Genomic DNA, 17,297 nt, shown 5'->3' on the forward strand with positions numbered 1-17,297 from the left:
CATATGGCAATGTCATTGGCTGGGCGAGCTATCCGTCATAAGTGCGGCCGCTTTTGGGCGGGATGAGAGCCATAGTTTGTTTGAGAAAACAATAAATGCGGCCTAGCTGGGATCATTTGACTGAGTGATCTTCAACATTGCTGTTTTACTGCCATGGATGCTCACATTAGAAAGCGCAGGCCTCTTGGAGCTGACTGGAGAAAAATACACGGTGTTTTAATTATTTTAAAGGGTTAATAGACTCCATAACCCAACAGGCCTATCTGTTAATGACACAGTCAGGTTTTTTAAGGGTTTTATTACATGGGCTTCACCTCAGCAATTATCCTCATCGTGTAATATTGCTTTATTATTTTTATTTTAAAAATATATGCATCCAGACCCCAAAGGCATAATGAGAGATTTCTATTGATTATCATTACATGTTAAAATATCAATAACTGCTTTATTTTAGGTACCAATGTGATGATTTGTGTTCTTCCATTAGTGATTCAGCTCTGTGTGATTGGGGTTTTGGCGCCCTCTAGTGCCCTCACACCGAAATACAATTATTAGCCGTCATGGCTCCTTTGTTTTATAGATTGTCAAGGATTATATTGCTAGGCAGAAATTTTCCCCTTAATTAGGTAATTAGGGTAGGAGTGGCCTCAGAAAGCCTCCACACCTATTTTTTTATGAAGTTCAGTCGGTCAACCAATTTATTCAGACAATTGTAATTCAGTTAACCCTTTGAAACCTGAGCATGTTGGTGCGATTTCTTTCAAAAGCATGGGAAGATGTCAATGAGCGAGGAAAGAAGAAATGACCCAAAAATTATTAAGAAATTAGTAAAAGTACAAGAAAAATCTGTTTTTAAAAAAAAAAAAAAAAAAGATTTTTTTGAAGAATTTTTTTACATGATTTTATATATTAAATTATTTTAATTCTTAACATTTTTTTCATAGCTTTTTTCTTTTCCCCCCTAGGCATTCTCCCAAGCTTTTTAAAAACAGTTTTCTAAGTCTTCTAATTTCTTGTAATTTGTGGAAAATTGTTTGTTGCTCATTGCCTTTTTCTCCCCATATTTTTGAAAGAAATCACACCAGTTCGCTCAGGATACAAAGGGTGAATGCATTAATTACTTAAAATTAGGAAAAATTAGAAACAAACCCCAAACGGTTCATCTTGGCCTTTTCCAGTCCCCCCTCCAATTGGGGCCCTGAGTAATCAGTCCCAGTTTTCCCCTCACTACTACCTCCCTTGTCCACAAACCAGTTGTCACACAGCATCCTGCAGGCCCTTCTGCATCCGGGGCCACAGAACAAGTCACCAGTTACACACAGTTGATAATGTGTTCTTGATTTTTATATCATATTTACTATTTCTGATCTCCTCCACTTAAATGTCACAAAAAGTTATTATTACCTTGTTAAAAACATGAAAAACATAAGAAGAGGTCATAATTTTCTGCACAGGAGGTCAAGTATGGTACTGGTTTAATGGTGACTGACGGAGAAGGAGAGAGTGAGGTGGTCATGAACCAAGGAAGCGTAAGTGACTACATGTGACAGCACACCACACTTTATCTACGGCAGCTCTGTAGAGAAGAGCCTGCCAGCTCGCCAAGGCCTCCATCTGTCTGCGGCCCGGCGAGGAGTATCCGCTATTCGCCACACTTACACTCTGCCCCATGCTGGTCTGCTTGGTCCACGCCAACGCTAACTCTGCTGGTGAGAGCTATATTTACAAACAGCTGCTGTGGCACTGGGAAGAGCACCATGGAAGGAGGGAGAAATACTGTTTTGTGTGAGCAGATTAAACCGTCACGCCCCTCAAATATAACAGTATGAACTCATTCATTTCTGTATGTTCGTCTGGCAATGAAACATAAATTATTGTGTGTTTTAAAATGTTTGAAGAAAGGAATATTTGGCCGTGCATGCATAAAAGCAATATACTAAGCCAAGTTTATATGATTTTATTTTCTCCTCATTAGAAATTTCTGTGTAAATAAAGATTTGTTGCAGGAGACTTACAGGCATATAGAGGAGCATCAGTCATACCACACAGCAGAGTAAAGGGCAAGTTTGGCAAGTTTTGTTAGCTAGACAGGATGCCATGTGAAGCACAGCTATGTTTTTAACACCTTGAATGAAAAAAACAATCTTAGCACAGAAGCCCACATTGCACATGGCTATTTCATAACTTTGTCACAATTATAGTATCTTTTATACAAACCCAACAAATATTTATTCACAGAAACAGAGCAAGTAAAATCCACACATAAATCATGAATTCCCCCCCTCCTATTCTTTTGGTCTCTAGTGAGAATGCTCTTAATTTGCACAATCTTCATATCATTTTTGCATAAAACACATCCTTTCGTGCACTGTTTAATTAAAGAGTTACAGACTAAAGCCTTGTTTTTCTCCCACCTCTGTTCAATCTCTCTGTCTATTCTCCTTCTGTCACCCTCCCAACACCTCAAACATCTCTGTCACAGGGGGAAGACCAGGAACCCAGAGAAGGTGGAGTACTTCCAGCCTCCCATCAGGTTGCCTCTCTCCAGTCTGAGGTAGGCCTTGTCCCCCTTCTCCATAATCACAAGGCCGGCATTAGTGGCAGCTTCTCTGGTCACGTCCTGGTCCCCGGCAAAAGCTGAAATCATTGGCCAGCCGTTTAACATCAAGCTGACCTAAGAGAGAGTAAACAAAGGGATTAGAGAGCGCACGCCGCTTCTACTGCAATGAAAACTTGGAGTGTCACTTAAGGTGTCGTACCTGAATAGTTTGTCTATTGTAAGCCTTTACGACATGGAAGTTGAAGCTGTACACGCCTCTTCTTGGTGCCAGGAAGACACTGCTCTCTTGGTCAAAGTGGGTGCCAACATTCACCAAAATCTGATGCAACAGCAAGAAAGGAAGAAAAAAAGAGCAATGCACTTCGAATTCAGTCTCTTCCCAAAATACTGTCTTTTTTTCTTTAAATTTAAATATTTAAAAAAAGCCCAAAATGCCCGTGAAAATGCAGCCCACGCTGCTGCACGATGAGTCCAAAAGTTCACTGTTTACCTCATTAGCATTTTTCCTCTCTGTCAGCACTCTAATGGTATATGCATCTTATTGGCAGAAGACTGACTACAAAACACTGCAGCGTGCAGAGGCTGTGAGTTGAAAACTGATCAACTTTATTTTATTATGCCGCATTAAAATATCCACAAGGGCTTTGTTTTTAACTGCAAAAAGGCTTACTGTAACTTAAAGTGGGAAAACAACAGAAACCAAGAATTCTAATATGTTATTTCCATGAACTAGAAAAGTTCAGTCAGTGTTTGTGACTATAAGCCACTCTATCTAAAGTCAGAAACCAGAGAGGTAAGTCTAAAACGTGGGATGTCATCAAGTGTAAAGTCTGGAGCTGCTTCATCAACAATAAATGGGAGCCTGATTTTGTGGACCCACAGAATGTTTGATTTCTTTTTTTTTATATACCCAAATGAACTCTATTCTATTTTGGTGTTCTCAGTTTGGAAATACAAAATGTATTTCTCCTCTCAGTGTTATCTAGAAAATTGTTTCCCCAACTGGTGAGTTGTGGTCCAAAAATGGGTCGTGGGTCTATTCTGAATGGACTGTGACTCATGACTCTGTTTTACCACAGAGCTTTTATTTTGAAGTACTGTCTCTGTTTCTGGTTGCAAAATGTTTTATTTCATTAAGTTCTAAGTCAACATGTTGTTTACAGTTTTGTGAAATAAAATTGAGTATGTGGTTATTTATCATAGTGTGGACCTTGAACTAATGACTAAGCAGAAATCTAGACCCAGGAACTGGACCAGTGGGGAACCACTGATTTAGAACATCTTTCCCAATTCATTTTCTACGGAGAAGATCCAGAATCTATATCCTATGAAATCACAAATTTGAGTTTTAGCACTCTAGCTTTTGGATTTTGGAGAGTTGTTCATGTTTACTTATATTTTTGGACTGTCTTAGACCAGAGGAATAACACATATGACTTTTTAAAATATGTTTAAATCCCTAAAAAGATTCTTAAGCAGTGACATACTCACATTATCAAAGTAGATGATCATGGTGCGGTTGCTCATGTCCGTGGGCTCATGGTTGGTCTGACGGCTGGCGGAGAAGGCCACCCGGCCTGAGCCAGAGCGGACCGACATGCCCAGGGCATTACCAGCGGGCTCGGATGAAGGAGTGGAGTCACACACGACCAAGCATTTTCCCTCAAGGATAATGGGCTCTGTGTCATTCTGGCCCCGAGACTCCATGGGCCCCCACAACAGGAGCACACCCAACAGTATGGGGAGGTCGAAGGTGACTGACCTGAGGTGCATAACTGAACCTGGGATGTTTGGTCGAATATCTCTGATTGATTCTACGATAGAGAGGTGTCACTTTGGACAACTTGATACGAAAACAAACATGCTAAAGTGAAACAAATTTGTCTTTATGAAAATGTTTTAAACTTCAATCTTTATGTAATTTGGCCTGGTACCCGCTGAAACATTAATATGCAGCCGGGCAGTAGCAGAGCCAGCAGATGGAATAATATTCAGAAAACACTCAGAATTCTTCTTTGGCCATAGCTGCCAATCATTCCCTTTCTGTCTGTCTTTCTAGTTTGTTTGCCCCCAACAATTCCCAAATGTCTTCAGCGTCCTACGTGCTGTGTCAGCAGGGGCCAGAATGACAATCACGAGAAAAAAAAGAAAAATCTCTTGGTATTTTCAAGTTGATTTCTTCAGCAAAAAACCTGACAAGAAGGCAGAAGAGACGTGAGCAGGGAGAGAGAAGAAAGGGTCTACAAAGTAGGATGAGACTTAAAGTGATGCAGATGGAGGGAAGGATGGGGTGACAAAAGATGCTGATGAGAGGTGCAGAAACAAAAAAACACATGAGGTAAGATTCTGGAGAGGTGACAGGGAAAGGATGTAGGGCCCAGAAGGGAGTGAGAAAGAGAGAGGGTGTGGGGGAACAACTCCACTGAGTGACCATCTGTCTTCTACACGTACCCCCCTCCCTCCCAGCACTGCTCAACACGAATTCCCTCACACAAACGCACACGCTCTTTCTCTCACTTGTGCTTTTGTTTCACACTTATGGACACAAATATAGTAGCTATATGTAAAAAAAAAAAAAAAAAAGTCACCTTTTTTTGTTGGTCATTTATCTGTTATTTTCTCTCCACATTCAACAGCCTTTCTGTTGCTTAACTCATAGAAATTAAATTGGGGATAAAATCATTTTTTTTAACTCTGTGATGCCATCAAGTTTAAAATAATACATTTTGACAACACTCAGTTATCTTTAACCAAGATGAGCAACAGCATTAGGCAAATCATCTTCATGTTGAGGTTTAATAAAATTAATTTCATCGCTAATTTCTAACTAATTCCATAGAGAAGAGTTCACATTATTGTAAAACGATCAACTATTCACCTTAAAACAAGTGCTTCAAAATGACCCAACTGTATTCATTTTGCAGTACACTCCTAATATTTTAAGTGAATGAAAAAAAATTGATATTCACCTGTTTCCGTCTGAACAATCTTGTATTCCATATCAGGTGAAAACAGTTGTTTCCTCCCAGCTGAAGTACCTTTGTATGGTCAAATCCGTCTTGCTCCCCTGTCACATTTACTTTACAGCAAGGCAGTCGGTCTGATCATAGCCAAGCCAGAGTATGCTCTGATCTCTTTGCCTTTCTATGTCTCTCTCTGTCTCTCTTAGCCACCCCCCTTTCCTTCTGCTTCTTTCTCACCCTCTATGTTACATCCGCCCACTCGCCTTTATAGTGAAATAAAGAAAATAACTGGGTATCTGAGCTGCTTCAAAGAGCAAAGTTAACGAGTGAGTGGCAGTTGTTTTCCTTTCTCTCTTTAATATCCAATCAAATCAGTCATTCCTGTCTGTGTCTTCAAGCTGAGTTAAAAAAGGATCAAATAAACTGTCATGGGAAACTCCTGCAACGCTTTATATGGCTAGGTAGCTACCTGTTAAACATCAGACTGGATTAACAGGGTAAACCATCAGTTTCTCTGTGAGGATATTATTTTAGTGTTTTTTTGAGTATATGAACACATAAACCAGCCTGATGAGGAAAAACCTAATACAAACAGACATAATTGGGTATTCACAAAATGTAGCTTTCAGTCTAACGGAGGTAGACAATCAGAGATGTTTAAGAAAGGATGGGATAAGTAAAGGTATATTAGTTAATATTTATGACATCATAAGTTGCCAACAATTACACCCTTCTTTAACATAACTGTAGTTTCTACATCAATAGAAAGCACATAATAATCTTGCAATTTTGTCACCAAAACCTATTTTTTGTCCTTTTTCAAAGCTTCCTCTTCATATGCTGTCCTGCTGGGATCCACTCATTTTCACTCAATGAATTCTACATTCCCAAATATCTCTGATATTTCCATGTCATCGTAACCTGATTTCAGCTTCGGGAAATATCGTTTTGTCTTTTTGTTAAGAAGGAAAAAGACGAGGCTGAGATCTGAGAGAGGAAAAGCATCAGACAGGCTTAAAGTTCCAAGTTGTGTGGCTCCAAAAGCGGGAATTACATCAACACCCCTTCATCCTGGCATGACTTTGTCTAGGTTAAACCAGCACAACTCCCATCAGCATGATTTTCTCTGTCTGTCTTTTCCGTTTCTCTGCCTCAGACTTTGATGATAGAGATGTGGCTGTTGAGCTCAGCTTTGTAAAGTCCAAAGCCCAAGCACACCGGCTCAGTGAACGTAGTGGAGAAAGTATGAAGGTGAGTTAGGTTGTTGGATGGTCCCACCTCAGAATAGGTGATGGTGCCTGCTCCGTAGTCCACAGCGACTGCAACACGGTTGCCAGTCATTTTGTACGTGAGGCGGGTCTTCCTGCGGTTGTGCCAGGCAGCCAGCTTTTTGTCATGCTGCTGGGTCAAGCTCCATGATACCTGAACATTTTAAAAAAGACATTTTAATCACTGGATATGTTTTCATTTTGGTTGAAACCGGAGCTGAAACAATGGAGTAATGTATTGGCAAAAAATTATCTACAACAATTCTGATAATTTGTTTGGGTTACTTTGTTTGTTTGCTTTTTAACAAAATTACACATTTTTTGTGGTTACTTAAATTTAAAGATTGGCTGTCTGTCTCTGTTGTCTATGATGGTAAACAACATTATCTTTGTGTTTGGGACTTTTGATCAGACAAAACAAACTGTCTAGATTGCACTCTTTGAAATTGTAATGGGATTTTTTTCAACTATTTCTGAGATTTTATAGACCAAACAATCAATCTGTAGATGGCAGATATACCTTGTTGTTCCCAAAGGCATTGCCCTCTTTTCCCTTTCGTCCAATACTTCTATAGCAGATGCCAATATCCCAGAATCCCTCAGCCTCCAGCTCCCAGTAGTGAGTCCCACAGGTGAATGTTTGGGCAGCGAGGACCTGCGGCCAGTGGTCAAAACGTTCGGGGTGAGCAGCACAGGGCAGGCGGTTTTTAACCCGTGTCACTGTGCGAAGGTCATCCGAGATGCTCAGCAGAGGATGGGCAGTGTTGGTGTCCAGACTCAAAGGACTGGTTACTGTGAGAGAGGTAAATAAAAAATAAGAAGAAGAAGAATAAGGCGAAATAAAAACCCACAGATATGATATGCAGCAGGTTCCCTCAATGGTAAGCTAAGATAACCAGCTGCTGACTGCTGGTATCAATCTTCTTGTCTAACTCTTGCCAAGAAAGTAAAAAAAAAAGTGTCCACTCACAGAGCTCCCTCTTGAGTCCACTGAGGCAGCGCAGAGTGCCGGTGATGAACTCTCGATATTTGCTCTCTATGTCCTCCAAGATGTGTTTCCTGTCCAGACTGACAGCATCAGGGACGAAAAGTGGGCTGTTCAGATCAGCTAGTAACCTAGAATACAAGAGCACAACACACACTGTGTTGCAGGAGGAAAACTGTCTTGTTTTGTTGAATGAACCTTTAAAGATTAAAGACTTTTGTTGTTAAAATATACATTTAGCTGTTCATTTTCCTTCATTTATGTCTTGTGTCTTTTCTGCGCCCCACATATATATGAGACTGCCTACTCACACATACACATTACCACACTTAGTGTCACTAACTTGTTCTAGACTTACTTTGTGTCATCTGATTGAAAAGCCTGAGGAAAGAAGAGACAAGGACATAAACAATTCATTTACAGAAAAAAAATCACAGATGTCGCTGTGTCTGTCCAGCTGGATAAGAAAGTAAACAAACACGAAGTGGAACCTTCACTCAAACATACACCTAACTATATCTGGGAGCTTGTACATTTTATGAGGTAGATATGTGCCATCTCTTTTATATGAGATTATATAACATTAATAATATAAGCTATAGTAAACATATGTAGTGGCCCCTGTATATGTAATATAATAATACCATAAAACTGTTTGATGGCAGATTGTTCTGTGGGTTACAACTTGACTGCTTGCCACAATTTAAGACAATAAATAGGCTTTGTGCTATAACAATGGACAGTTCAGGGCCCTGAAATTTTTGTTCTTTATCAGCATTTCCAATAATTATTGTGTCCTATATTAACACTGCATGTGCCAAAGATTGAGCGGTTTTGGTTATATCCCCAGGGCGGCACGGTGGCATCATGGTTAGCACTGTTGCCTCACAGCAAGAGGGTCTCTGATTCGAAACCCGGTTGGAACAGGGTTCGGTCCATGGGCAGGGGCCCCTCTGAGTTTGCATGTTCTCCCTGAGTCTGCGTGGGTTGTCTCCTTGGTCTCCAGCTTCCTCCCACAGTCCAAAGACATGCAGGTCAGGTTAATTGGTGACTCTAAATTGTCCTTAGGTGTGACTGTGAGCATGTAAGGTTGTCTGTCTATATGTGTCGGCCCTGCAATGGTCTGGCGACCTGTCCAGGGTGTACCCCGCCTTCCGCCCGATGACAGCTGGAAGTGACTCCAGCTCCCCCGTGACCCTTTCGAGGACAAGCGGTTACAGAAAATGAATGAAAGGTTATTTCCCATAGGAAATGCTATCTATGCTGTTTTGTCTGTTCTCTTCTCACTGACTTGGGCCCAGTTGGGAAAATGATGACACAAACATTTGAATTAGGATCTGATGACTGTGAATAGTTTTCCATTGTGAGTCAAATGAAACCACACCCATACATTCAGGATTGATTGGGTAAGCTGAGTTTTGAGTGTTAAACTATCATTCATATGTAACGTCAAGGAAAGATGCTGAAAACAAGTTTTCCAGTGCTTTGACTTTTTCCCCCTGTGACAGTGATGTGACGGACTTATCAAATAATATTTGATAATATATATTATATCCTCCATTCAGTGTTTGCCACATGAGGTAAGATTTGCAACATAGATCAAAATAATACCAACAAGCTGTGTATTTACCAAGGCATTAGTGGGAAACCAAAATTTTAACAAACAAGATATTTTCTTGATGGTGCAAGAGGAAAAGTCAAACCATCCATAGTTAGTGGAATTCATCTTCTGAATACCTCAAATGTCTGTACAAAATGCCATGCCAATCCATTCATTAGTTATTGGGATAATCCAGTCCGGATCAAAGAGGTGAAGGGATCAACAGGACGACACTCACATCCATCCAACCGTGCCACTATCATGGCTAAACGTGGTTAGCTTAAAAACTGATGTAGCTAAGGTGATCTGCTCTGCTTCACAACCAGAAACTCTACTGTATCAAATGTCTATTTCCACAGCTGAGAGCACTGTATTACATTATTTATGGCTACTATGTACAACAGAGTGTCTGTTCAGCTTACCCAGATAAGCAGAAAAGGATCCGTCTCTGCCAGCAGCAAGGCCAGGTAACGCTGGATGGTCAGCACCTGACTCATGTCGCCTCTCAGCTTGGAGCAGTCTTCATGCACACGCTTTATGACCTGCTGTCTCTCCCTATTGGTGATCTCCCTCAGATCAGTCACCAGCTTCTTTACCTGGACCTGCAGGTCGGAGCCCAGCCGTTCCACCTGGGAGTCATCCTGCTTCAAAGACTCCTAAAAGCAGAGATTGGTGGATGGTGCCAGATCAGTAATTGAGACATAATCAAAACGTATGATTCATTTGAAAAATCAATCGGTAGAATGAGGCCAGTCTGTGGATTTTAATTTGGGATCCCTTGTGGGTCATAACTTGGGCAGCACAGGGTGCACAGAGCATTTACAGAGAGAGTCGATTATATTCCATCATGTATTTTTACTCACAGCCATGGTTGAATCAATACTCTCATGCTCTTTGAGGATTCGCTCTCCATCTTTCAGCTTCTCCTCTGCCCTGCTGAGCAGTGTCTGGAGAATAACCTGTGGAATCACACACATATGAGTAGACACACACTCATGCACAAACGAACATAAATACACACATGTGGACATCCAGCTGACCTTCAGATCTTCTTCCACCTGTTTCAGAGCCTTTACTTTGTGCTGAGCATGGGCACCATCCAGCAGACAGTCACCACACACGTACACCCTCTCATCAGCACAGTAGTAGCGCAATATCTCTGTGTGTGTCGGGCACCTTCGCTGTGAGAGGTCCCCCAGGGGATCCACCAACAGGTGGGTGCTGAACGCTGGTCTCTCCAGATGGGGTTGGAGGTGTTCGTCACACAGCGACACTTCACACCTCAGGCAGGTCTTGACAGCCAACGCTGGCTTTTCTTCTGCTGACTCAGGAGGGCAGCAGTCACACAACACTACGCCGTGCTCCTCCTGACACTGGGGGCAGGTAAAACGACTTTTGCCCTCGTCCTGGCCGCTCCAGGCATCGCGGATGCATGCGGGGCAGAAGCTGTGACCACAGGGCAGGGGGTGTGCTTGGCTAAAGGAGTCTCGGCACACAGAGCAGGTCAGCTCTTCCTCTAGAGATGCCATAGTGAGCAGATGAAGGGTCTCTGATGTGTGTGTCACACAAGTCTACTAACTGAACAGCAGACACACATGACAGAGATTAAAATTACAAGCACTTTTTCTTCCTCCAAATGAGACACACAAGGAGGTGCCCCCCCCCCCCCCTATTTATATCCCACATGTATACTGTAATTAGACAGGGGTTTCTCTGAATGTATAAGGTCTATAATGTGAATGTGTTTCTCACGTAACAGTGTTAGAGGGACACATGGTTGCTTATTGTATAGTCTTTCTGATGACTGCTGGAAGGCGACCTCAGATGTTTTTATTGGGGTTTTTTTTATGCTATTCTGTTGATTGTTGAGAGCTTGAGACAACAAAGTATTATCTTATCTATTATTTTAAAAATACTTTTATGACTTGGATAGCAGTCAGTTATTGTACATGCTAAGAAAATGTAACCAGATATAATATTGTTGGCCTGTCCAATATCAAATGAAAGACAACGCTGATGTTACATATACGTAAGTATGCTGTGAAGAATAAAAAGACCTAGACTTGCAGTGATGGCAAGTTGGAAGTCCTTGTTTCACTCCAACTGTGCACTCAGACTAGTAATCCTGTCGACTGGGCGTTTGCCTACGGTGCTCTATGAATAGAATACTTAACAACCACTATCACTAGGAAAACTTGCTGCGGTTTGTTCAAAAATTACATCTTATAATCGAAGGGAAGGAAGTAGTGTGTTCAAAATGTTTTAAAAAATGACTCGCTCAGTAGCAGTGTAAGGGTAAAAGGCTGCAACACTGACCCCAGATGAACATTAACTCGACTCAGACCCAAGCACAGGGGATCAGGAGATCATCCTTGACAGCTTGTTGGCCTGATTTACTCTCAACATGTGTTGGGATTTTACGTGTTTAACCACCAACTCACATATGTTCATCTTAACTGAATTTGATGAGAATTTGAAATGAATGTCTAGAGCAAAAGTGGAATTTCTTACCTGTTGGTGCCCTGGTGTTTGCAGGTTGAGGCCATTGGTGAGCGTGTTAAGTGTGGTCAGTATGTTGACTGCAAAGGCTAATCCCAACAGATTCACCTCCCAGGGTGTCTTACTTTATCGGTAGCACTGGACTCAAGGAGGTCACATGACCCTGAGATGGGAGGGGGATGTGGGATAAATTATTAGGTAACTTTGAAGTAAACTGTTCTTGGAAGACTTGTCTTGTTTATTTTTAGTGAATACCGTTTGTGCACATTTAAAAGCACTCTGACCTCAGCTCGCTTGTTTTTGTGCTGTCATATGAAACATTTCCTTTTTAGCTCATCTTTTTAAATTATATCTGTACATATGAAAATTGATAACTCCAACTGTGCACTGAGGCACTGGTTTATTTTCACTTCCTTGAGGATTTAACTGATTGTAAATTTCCAAATCAAGCTTAAAAACAAGCCCTTCAAGCCCTTAAAAACTATATTAACAATTTCAGGCTTTGTGAGCATAAAACTAAAAGGAAACAAAGTAAATAAGCAGCTCAGAGTCTCCACTGCATGTAGAAAATTGAAAAAAAGAAAATGTTCATTCATCATTTGCACTTACACTCAGGTGTACAGATAATGTATCTTAATGATTTTCTAGATCTTTAAACTTTTCCCCTATTGCCCCCGTGAGGATGATTTTTGTAGTTTTGAGTGAAATGCCTCAGCAACTGTTGTATGAATTGTCTTGAAATTTTGTACAGACATTCATGTCCCCCTCAGGTTCAACTGTATAACATAAATGATCTGACTCTTCTCTGGATTAATTAAGGTACATTTTGGGAAATATGCTTATTTCTGAGGGTAAGATGAGAGGGTCGATGTAACTCTCTTGTCTGTGTGCTGTCTTCATTAAAGCAGGGGGAAACAGCCATGCAGGCTCTGTCTGAAAATCTAAGAATACGTCCTGCACATAACCCCCCATAGGAGCACAACTTGTAATTTTTACAGTTTGGTATTTGTTGGGTAGACAAATGGGTTCTGGTGGGCAGATTTTGTAACTTTTGGACAGACACAGACTAGCCATTTGCCCTGCTTCAAGTCTTTCTGCTACACTAAGCTAACCATCTCCTGGAAATTTAAGGGCATGGAAATTCAGCTTTTTTTTTTTTCAGATTATATTTCTGGGCTTTTTTCACCTTTATTTGATAGGACAGATAGAGCGTGAAAGGGGGAGAGAGAGGGGGTGACATGCAGCAAAGGGCAGAGGCCAGAATCTAACCCACGGTCGCTGCAGCAAGGACAAAGCCTATGTACATGGGGTGCCAGCTCTACCAACTGAGCTACTGGGTGCTCCCAGAAATTCAGCTTTTTTTCAAAGAAAATGGACTAATGAAATTATACAAGGAGTCGAAAACATGTGAAATAAACACAGAAACACATTTATGTGTAATCTGAGATTCTTACTTAGGTAGTGTGCCTGAAAAAACACCTGATCACTCTGACCAAGGTAGAGATGTTTTATTGAACAACAACTTTAAGTTAAGTTGTTATCTAGAGTTTTATAATATATAATATATATAATAGTTATATAATAATATTTCTATAAGTTGGATTGTATTATGCTGTACAGTATTATAACACAGTGATGTTACTATGTTTTAATCCATTTTAAAAGGAAACTATATAGTCTTTAAAACAATGATGCTCACCAGAGCCTCCATTGTCTCACTTTAATGTATTGCGTGGTAACATTTTATAAAGCAGCTTGTGACTTACAGTATAATTTATCATCACTTACTGAGTAAGTCCTCTTCACTTAAGGTGTAATACTGTGTATGAGTCACTTGCCTAGATATTACTGGTACTAGTACCTTAATGTAGATACAAAGGAACAAGGGAGTTTCTGTTGGGAGTGACAGAAAAGAAGAAATGACTTCGCTTTAGATATTTTGGAGGCACTGGGTTTTAACAGGATATTTTAGAGGAACAGAGACATTGCTTAGACTGTAGCCTAACTATTTTATAAGTACAGGGTAGAGGAGAAATGATTTATGCTGTATGTATATTTGTGAGTACAGGGTACCTATGAGTACTATACTGTTAAAGAGCCAAACAGTGTTACCTATTGTGCTATGTTTGTGCACTGAAGCATGTTTTGTGTTTCCCGTTGAGATATGAATAAATATGGGAAATGCCATTCTGTCTTTCTGCATCTCCTGATCACCTGTTTTGCCTTGTTTGCATATTATCACTGTGGAATAGGTGCCATATCTCCAGTGTTTGTTTAACAAATAACAATATACTGAGTTGACTACACCAATACATTAATACCATAATAGTCTCCAAGAGAGATATTATATTGGTTTGCATAATTCCTCTCTCATGAAAGGGGTGGATCAAAGGTTACTAAAAACCTCTGACTGCTCAAAAGAATGACAGTGAATAATTTCAATTTAAGAGGACGTGGGACTAATGCAATAAAACAGAGATGCAAAGGTAAGTTATACCAAATATAAAAGATGCTGATATTTAACTTGGCTGCATATTTTTTATGGAAAAAAACAACTACAAAATGTTCTCAGGGTTTTCATATCACCCTTTGTGTGCATGGTGTGTGGATAAGGGTCATTTTTAATATGTTTGCATGTGTGTCAGGGTGTTCACAGGAAGTGACACAGTGTCATATCTGATGACAATATATTTATCAGGCTGTCTGCTGTAGCTAGTCATGCACTTTAACCATGAGCGGACATGATAAGAGGCAAAAAATAGAACTTGACTATGAAAAACTGCAGCACTGAAAGCATCAAGGTCGATACTCTAAGGATGTCCAACAAGAGCCAGATGACTGGGATAGATGAAAGTGCTTCACTTCTCTGCTGTAATGACCCGGTCTATTACACACATACTATGGGTATTGTTGTGGACTGGGTGATATTCATGATAGGACTACCTGAAGTCTGCCTGGCCTGCTATGCTCTTCTGTGTCTACTCAAGAAGGACAAAACTGCTCCAATCTTCGCTGTAAACCTCCTTCTGTCAGATCTCATTCAGATCGGGATTACGATTGTCTTTATCATCAGTCGGTTTTTTGATGCCACCTTCTACCCCTTCGCCATCGCCCGCTGCATTGCGCGACTGTTTGTCCGCTTGGGACTGACTTCCAGTTTAAGCTTCATGCTGCTGATTTCTGCAGAAAGGTATTTGTTGGTGGCTTGTCCAGTGTGGTACCACACAAAGAACTCTGCACAGTTATCCATCCTGATCTCAGTTTGTGTGTGGAGCCTTTCACTGGCCTACTCCTCTTTGGATTACTTCTTCTTGATCAACACCAATTTCTCCATGTTGCTGTTTTCCATCATCTGCCTCCTCCCTACCCCGTTTCTTCTGGGACTCTTCGTAGCCACGTGGAAAGCCCTCAACAAGAGTATGGCCATGAGACATGACCCGAAGAACAGGAGAAGAATTTTGGGGGTTCTGAGCCTGGTGTTGGGGACATACATGGTTATGTATTTCCCCTTCTGTTTCAGGAATCTCTTCTACTCTCTCAAAGGTGATAATGCCTCAAATGACACGGTCAAGGATTTTTCCAGTGTTTTGACAAGTGCTCTGGTCTATCTTAGCCCTCTAATAGACTCTTTAATCTATATTTTTATCAGGAGGGACATAAGGGACACAATGGAAGCATTTCCATGCTGCAAAAAGCGTGTGATGAAGTTCAGAGACTTTCAGAACAAGGTAGCAGACACTTCACAGACAGAGACAGCTTTCTAGTCAATTTGATTAGTGGTTTAAAAGGGGAACTGTGTCTAAGAGGGAGGTTTTGAACACACCCCTTACATTGTGGCTTAGACTGAGTCATCACATTATACATAAATGCTTTGAATTTCTGAATTACCTCACAAACCAGGTGTCCATTCTGTCATCAGGGTCTAATTCACAAAATAGGAAAAAAAATGTCAGCTCCAAAGCCTAAACCTCTATAATCAAGCTGCGCAAGTTTTCCCAGGGGTACAAAACCCTTCAGCATATATCCCGTGCCTCTAGGCATAAGCTGAAGTCTCCACAGGGGGGCATTAGCATATTTGTGATTATGAATCTAAAAGTCTTTGCTTGTCATCTTCTTTTAATGTTTAATTGTCTTTAATGAATTGATTGTTTAAAAGCATTTAAACATATAAAAATACACATATATATATAAAAGACAACACAACACTCATATGAGGTTCTCAAGCTAATTGCAACTTTTTTTGTCTTTGAGAGACACCTAGTGGCTTTAGTGATGTAAGACCACAGCACCTGTCTGTTACAGGGTGCCAGGAGACATGGTAGTAAAGTTGACAAGACATGTCCAGTCAGAAATAATGGTAATAATAAATTAAAACAGTTACACATTGAAAAATTTTCAAAACAACAAGATGTGCACTTACCAGACTGCCTGTCCTGCCACAGCACCACTGACTAATGCAGTGTGCTGCTCTTGTGACACTGCAAACTACTGACCTACCCTGCACAAAATGCCGAAACACTCTCAGTCAGACGCATGGAGTGTTTTAGCAGCCAAAATTTCAGAGGAGGAAGTGGGTGACTTATCTTGGTTAAATTGTAAACACTGACATGCCATGATACTTATCAGCAACAGAAACAGTGGGCTAGGTGAATTAATGAATTATCACTCCAAAAATCTCCTATTTTAAGACCTTTTTAGGTTTGAGTATGTTGTGTGTTTTGCCAGCTGCAGGATAGATTGGCATAAAATTTGGTGGCAAGATTCATGATCTCCAGAGGATGAATCTCAGTGACTTCAATAATCCCCTACAAGACATGAATCACTCTCTGTAGGCAGGACATTTGTTTGACAGTTGATGTCCAAACTCAAGATATGTTGACATGTTAATGTAAATGCAATAGACTAAGGCCACTGTTTCTGAATAGTCTACTGTACAGCAGGTCAAGGCTTGATTTATTTTCAATGCATCTGCAAGAGTTGCAAGAGTTCGCATGGGCAAAGTGACATCACATCCTCAGGTATGCCCCTTGGCGGGGGTTCTGTTTGGCAGTTGTCACCTGTTTGTGCACATACGTCATTTTCTAACTACATGGAGACAAATCAATGCAGATGTCTGGATTTTCCAGTGAAACCATGCCGTGGACGTGAGATGCAAATGTTTCATTATCACGATTCTGTGTCAGCTCATGTCCGAGCATTCATTCATGCCGAAAGCATGACTAAAATTTTAATGTATTGCTTGTTTGTACTTGTAAAGCGTCTTTGAGTATTTTGAGAAGTGCTATATAATAAAATGTATTATTTATTATTATTATTATTAAAATGTAAGACTTTGTCAAATGCCGTTTTTGTTTTTAAATTGTCAGATGATTGCATTTTCATTTACATATTGCTTGCATATATGGAAAATCAGGTTATATTG

General features: G+C 40.5%; 2 protein-coding genes across 2 annotated transcripts; both read right to left on the minus strand.

The window, feature by feature from the left end:
* Window positions 1-1,970: 1,970 nt before the first annotated feature.
* On the minus strand, window positions 1,971-5,840 carry cbln12 (cerebellin 12). The gene is made up of 4 exons (XM_042498162.1): window positions 5,530-5,840; window positions 4,052-4,752; window positions 2,760-2,879; window positions 1,971-2,674 (listed from the first exon to the last, which is right to left on the minus strand). The coding sequence occupies exons 2-4, from the start codon at window positions 4,331-4,333 to the stop codon at window positions 2,477-2,479; spliced, it is 600 nt and encodes a 199-aa protein (XP_042354096.1). The 5' UTR covers window positions 4,334-4,752; window positions 5,530-5,840; the 3' UTR covers window positions 1,971-2,476.
* Window positions 5,841-6,583: 743 nt separating this feature from the next.
* trim110 (tripartite motif containing 110) lies at window positions 6,584-12,113 on the minus strand. Its single transcript, XM_042498416.1, has 8 exons — window positions 11,888-12,113; window positions 10,417-10,954; window positions 10,240-10,335; window positions 9,799-10,032; window positions 8,135-8,157; window positions 7,762-7,907; window positions 7,312-7,583; window positions 6,584-6,945 (listed from the first exon to the last, which is right to left on the minus strand). The coding sequence occupies exons 2-8, from the start codon at window positions 10,903-10,905 to the stop codon at window positions 6,676-6,678; spliced, it is 1,530 nt and encodes a 509-aa protein (XP_042354350.1). The 5' UTR covers window positions 10,906-10,954; window positions 11,888-12,113; the 3' UTR covers window positions 6,584-6,675.
* Window positions 12,114-17,297: the final 5,184 nt, after the last annotated feature.

Source organism: Plectropomus leopardus, chromosome 12 (assembly GCF_008729295.1).
Source record: "Plectropomus leopardus isolate mb chromosome 12, YSFRI_Pleo_2.0, whole genome shotgun sequence".
In the NCBI taxonomy this organism is placed as follows: Eukaryota; Metazoa; Chordata; class Actinopteri; order Perciformes; family Serranidae; genus Plectropomus; species Plectropomus leopardus.

Bases quoted from the DNA above. Each gene is read 5' to 3' on its own strand.
- cbln12 (XM_042498162.1), bottom strand. From the start codon at position 4,333: ATGCACCTCAGGTCAGTCACCTTCGACCTCCCCATACTGTTGGGTGTG. The intron at 2,880-4,051 runs GTGAGTATGTCA...CTGTTGCATCAG, and splicing joins TGATCATCTACTTTGATAAT to ATTTTGGTGAATGTTGGCAC. The intron at 2,675-2,759 runs GTACGACACCTT...ACTCTCTCTTAG, and splicing joins ACAATAGACAAACTATTCAG to GTCAGCTTGATGTTAAACGG.
- trim110 (XM_042498416.1), bottom strand. From the start codon at position 10,905: ATGGCATCTCTAGAGGAAGAGCTGACCTGCTCTGTGTGCCGAGACTCC. The intron at 10,336-10,416 runs GTCAGCTGGATG...GTGATTCCACAG, and splicing joins AGGTGGAAGAAGATCTGAAG to GTTATTCTCCAGACACTGCT. The intron at 10,033-10,239 runs GTGAGTAAAAAT...CTCTGCTTTTAG, and splicing joins GTATTGATTCAACCATGGCT to GAGTCTTTGAAGCAGGATGA.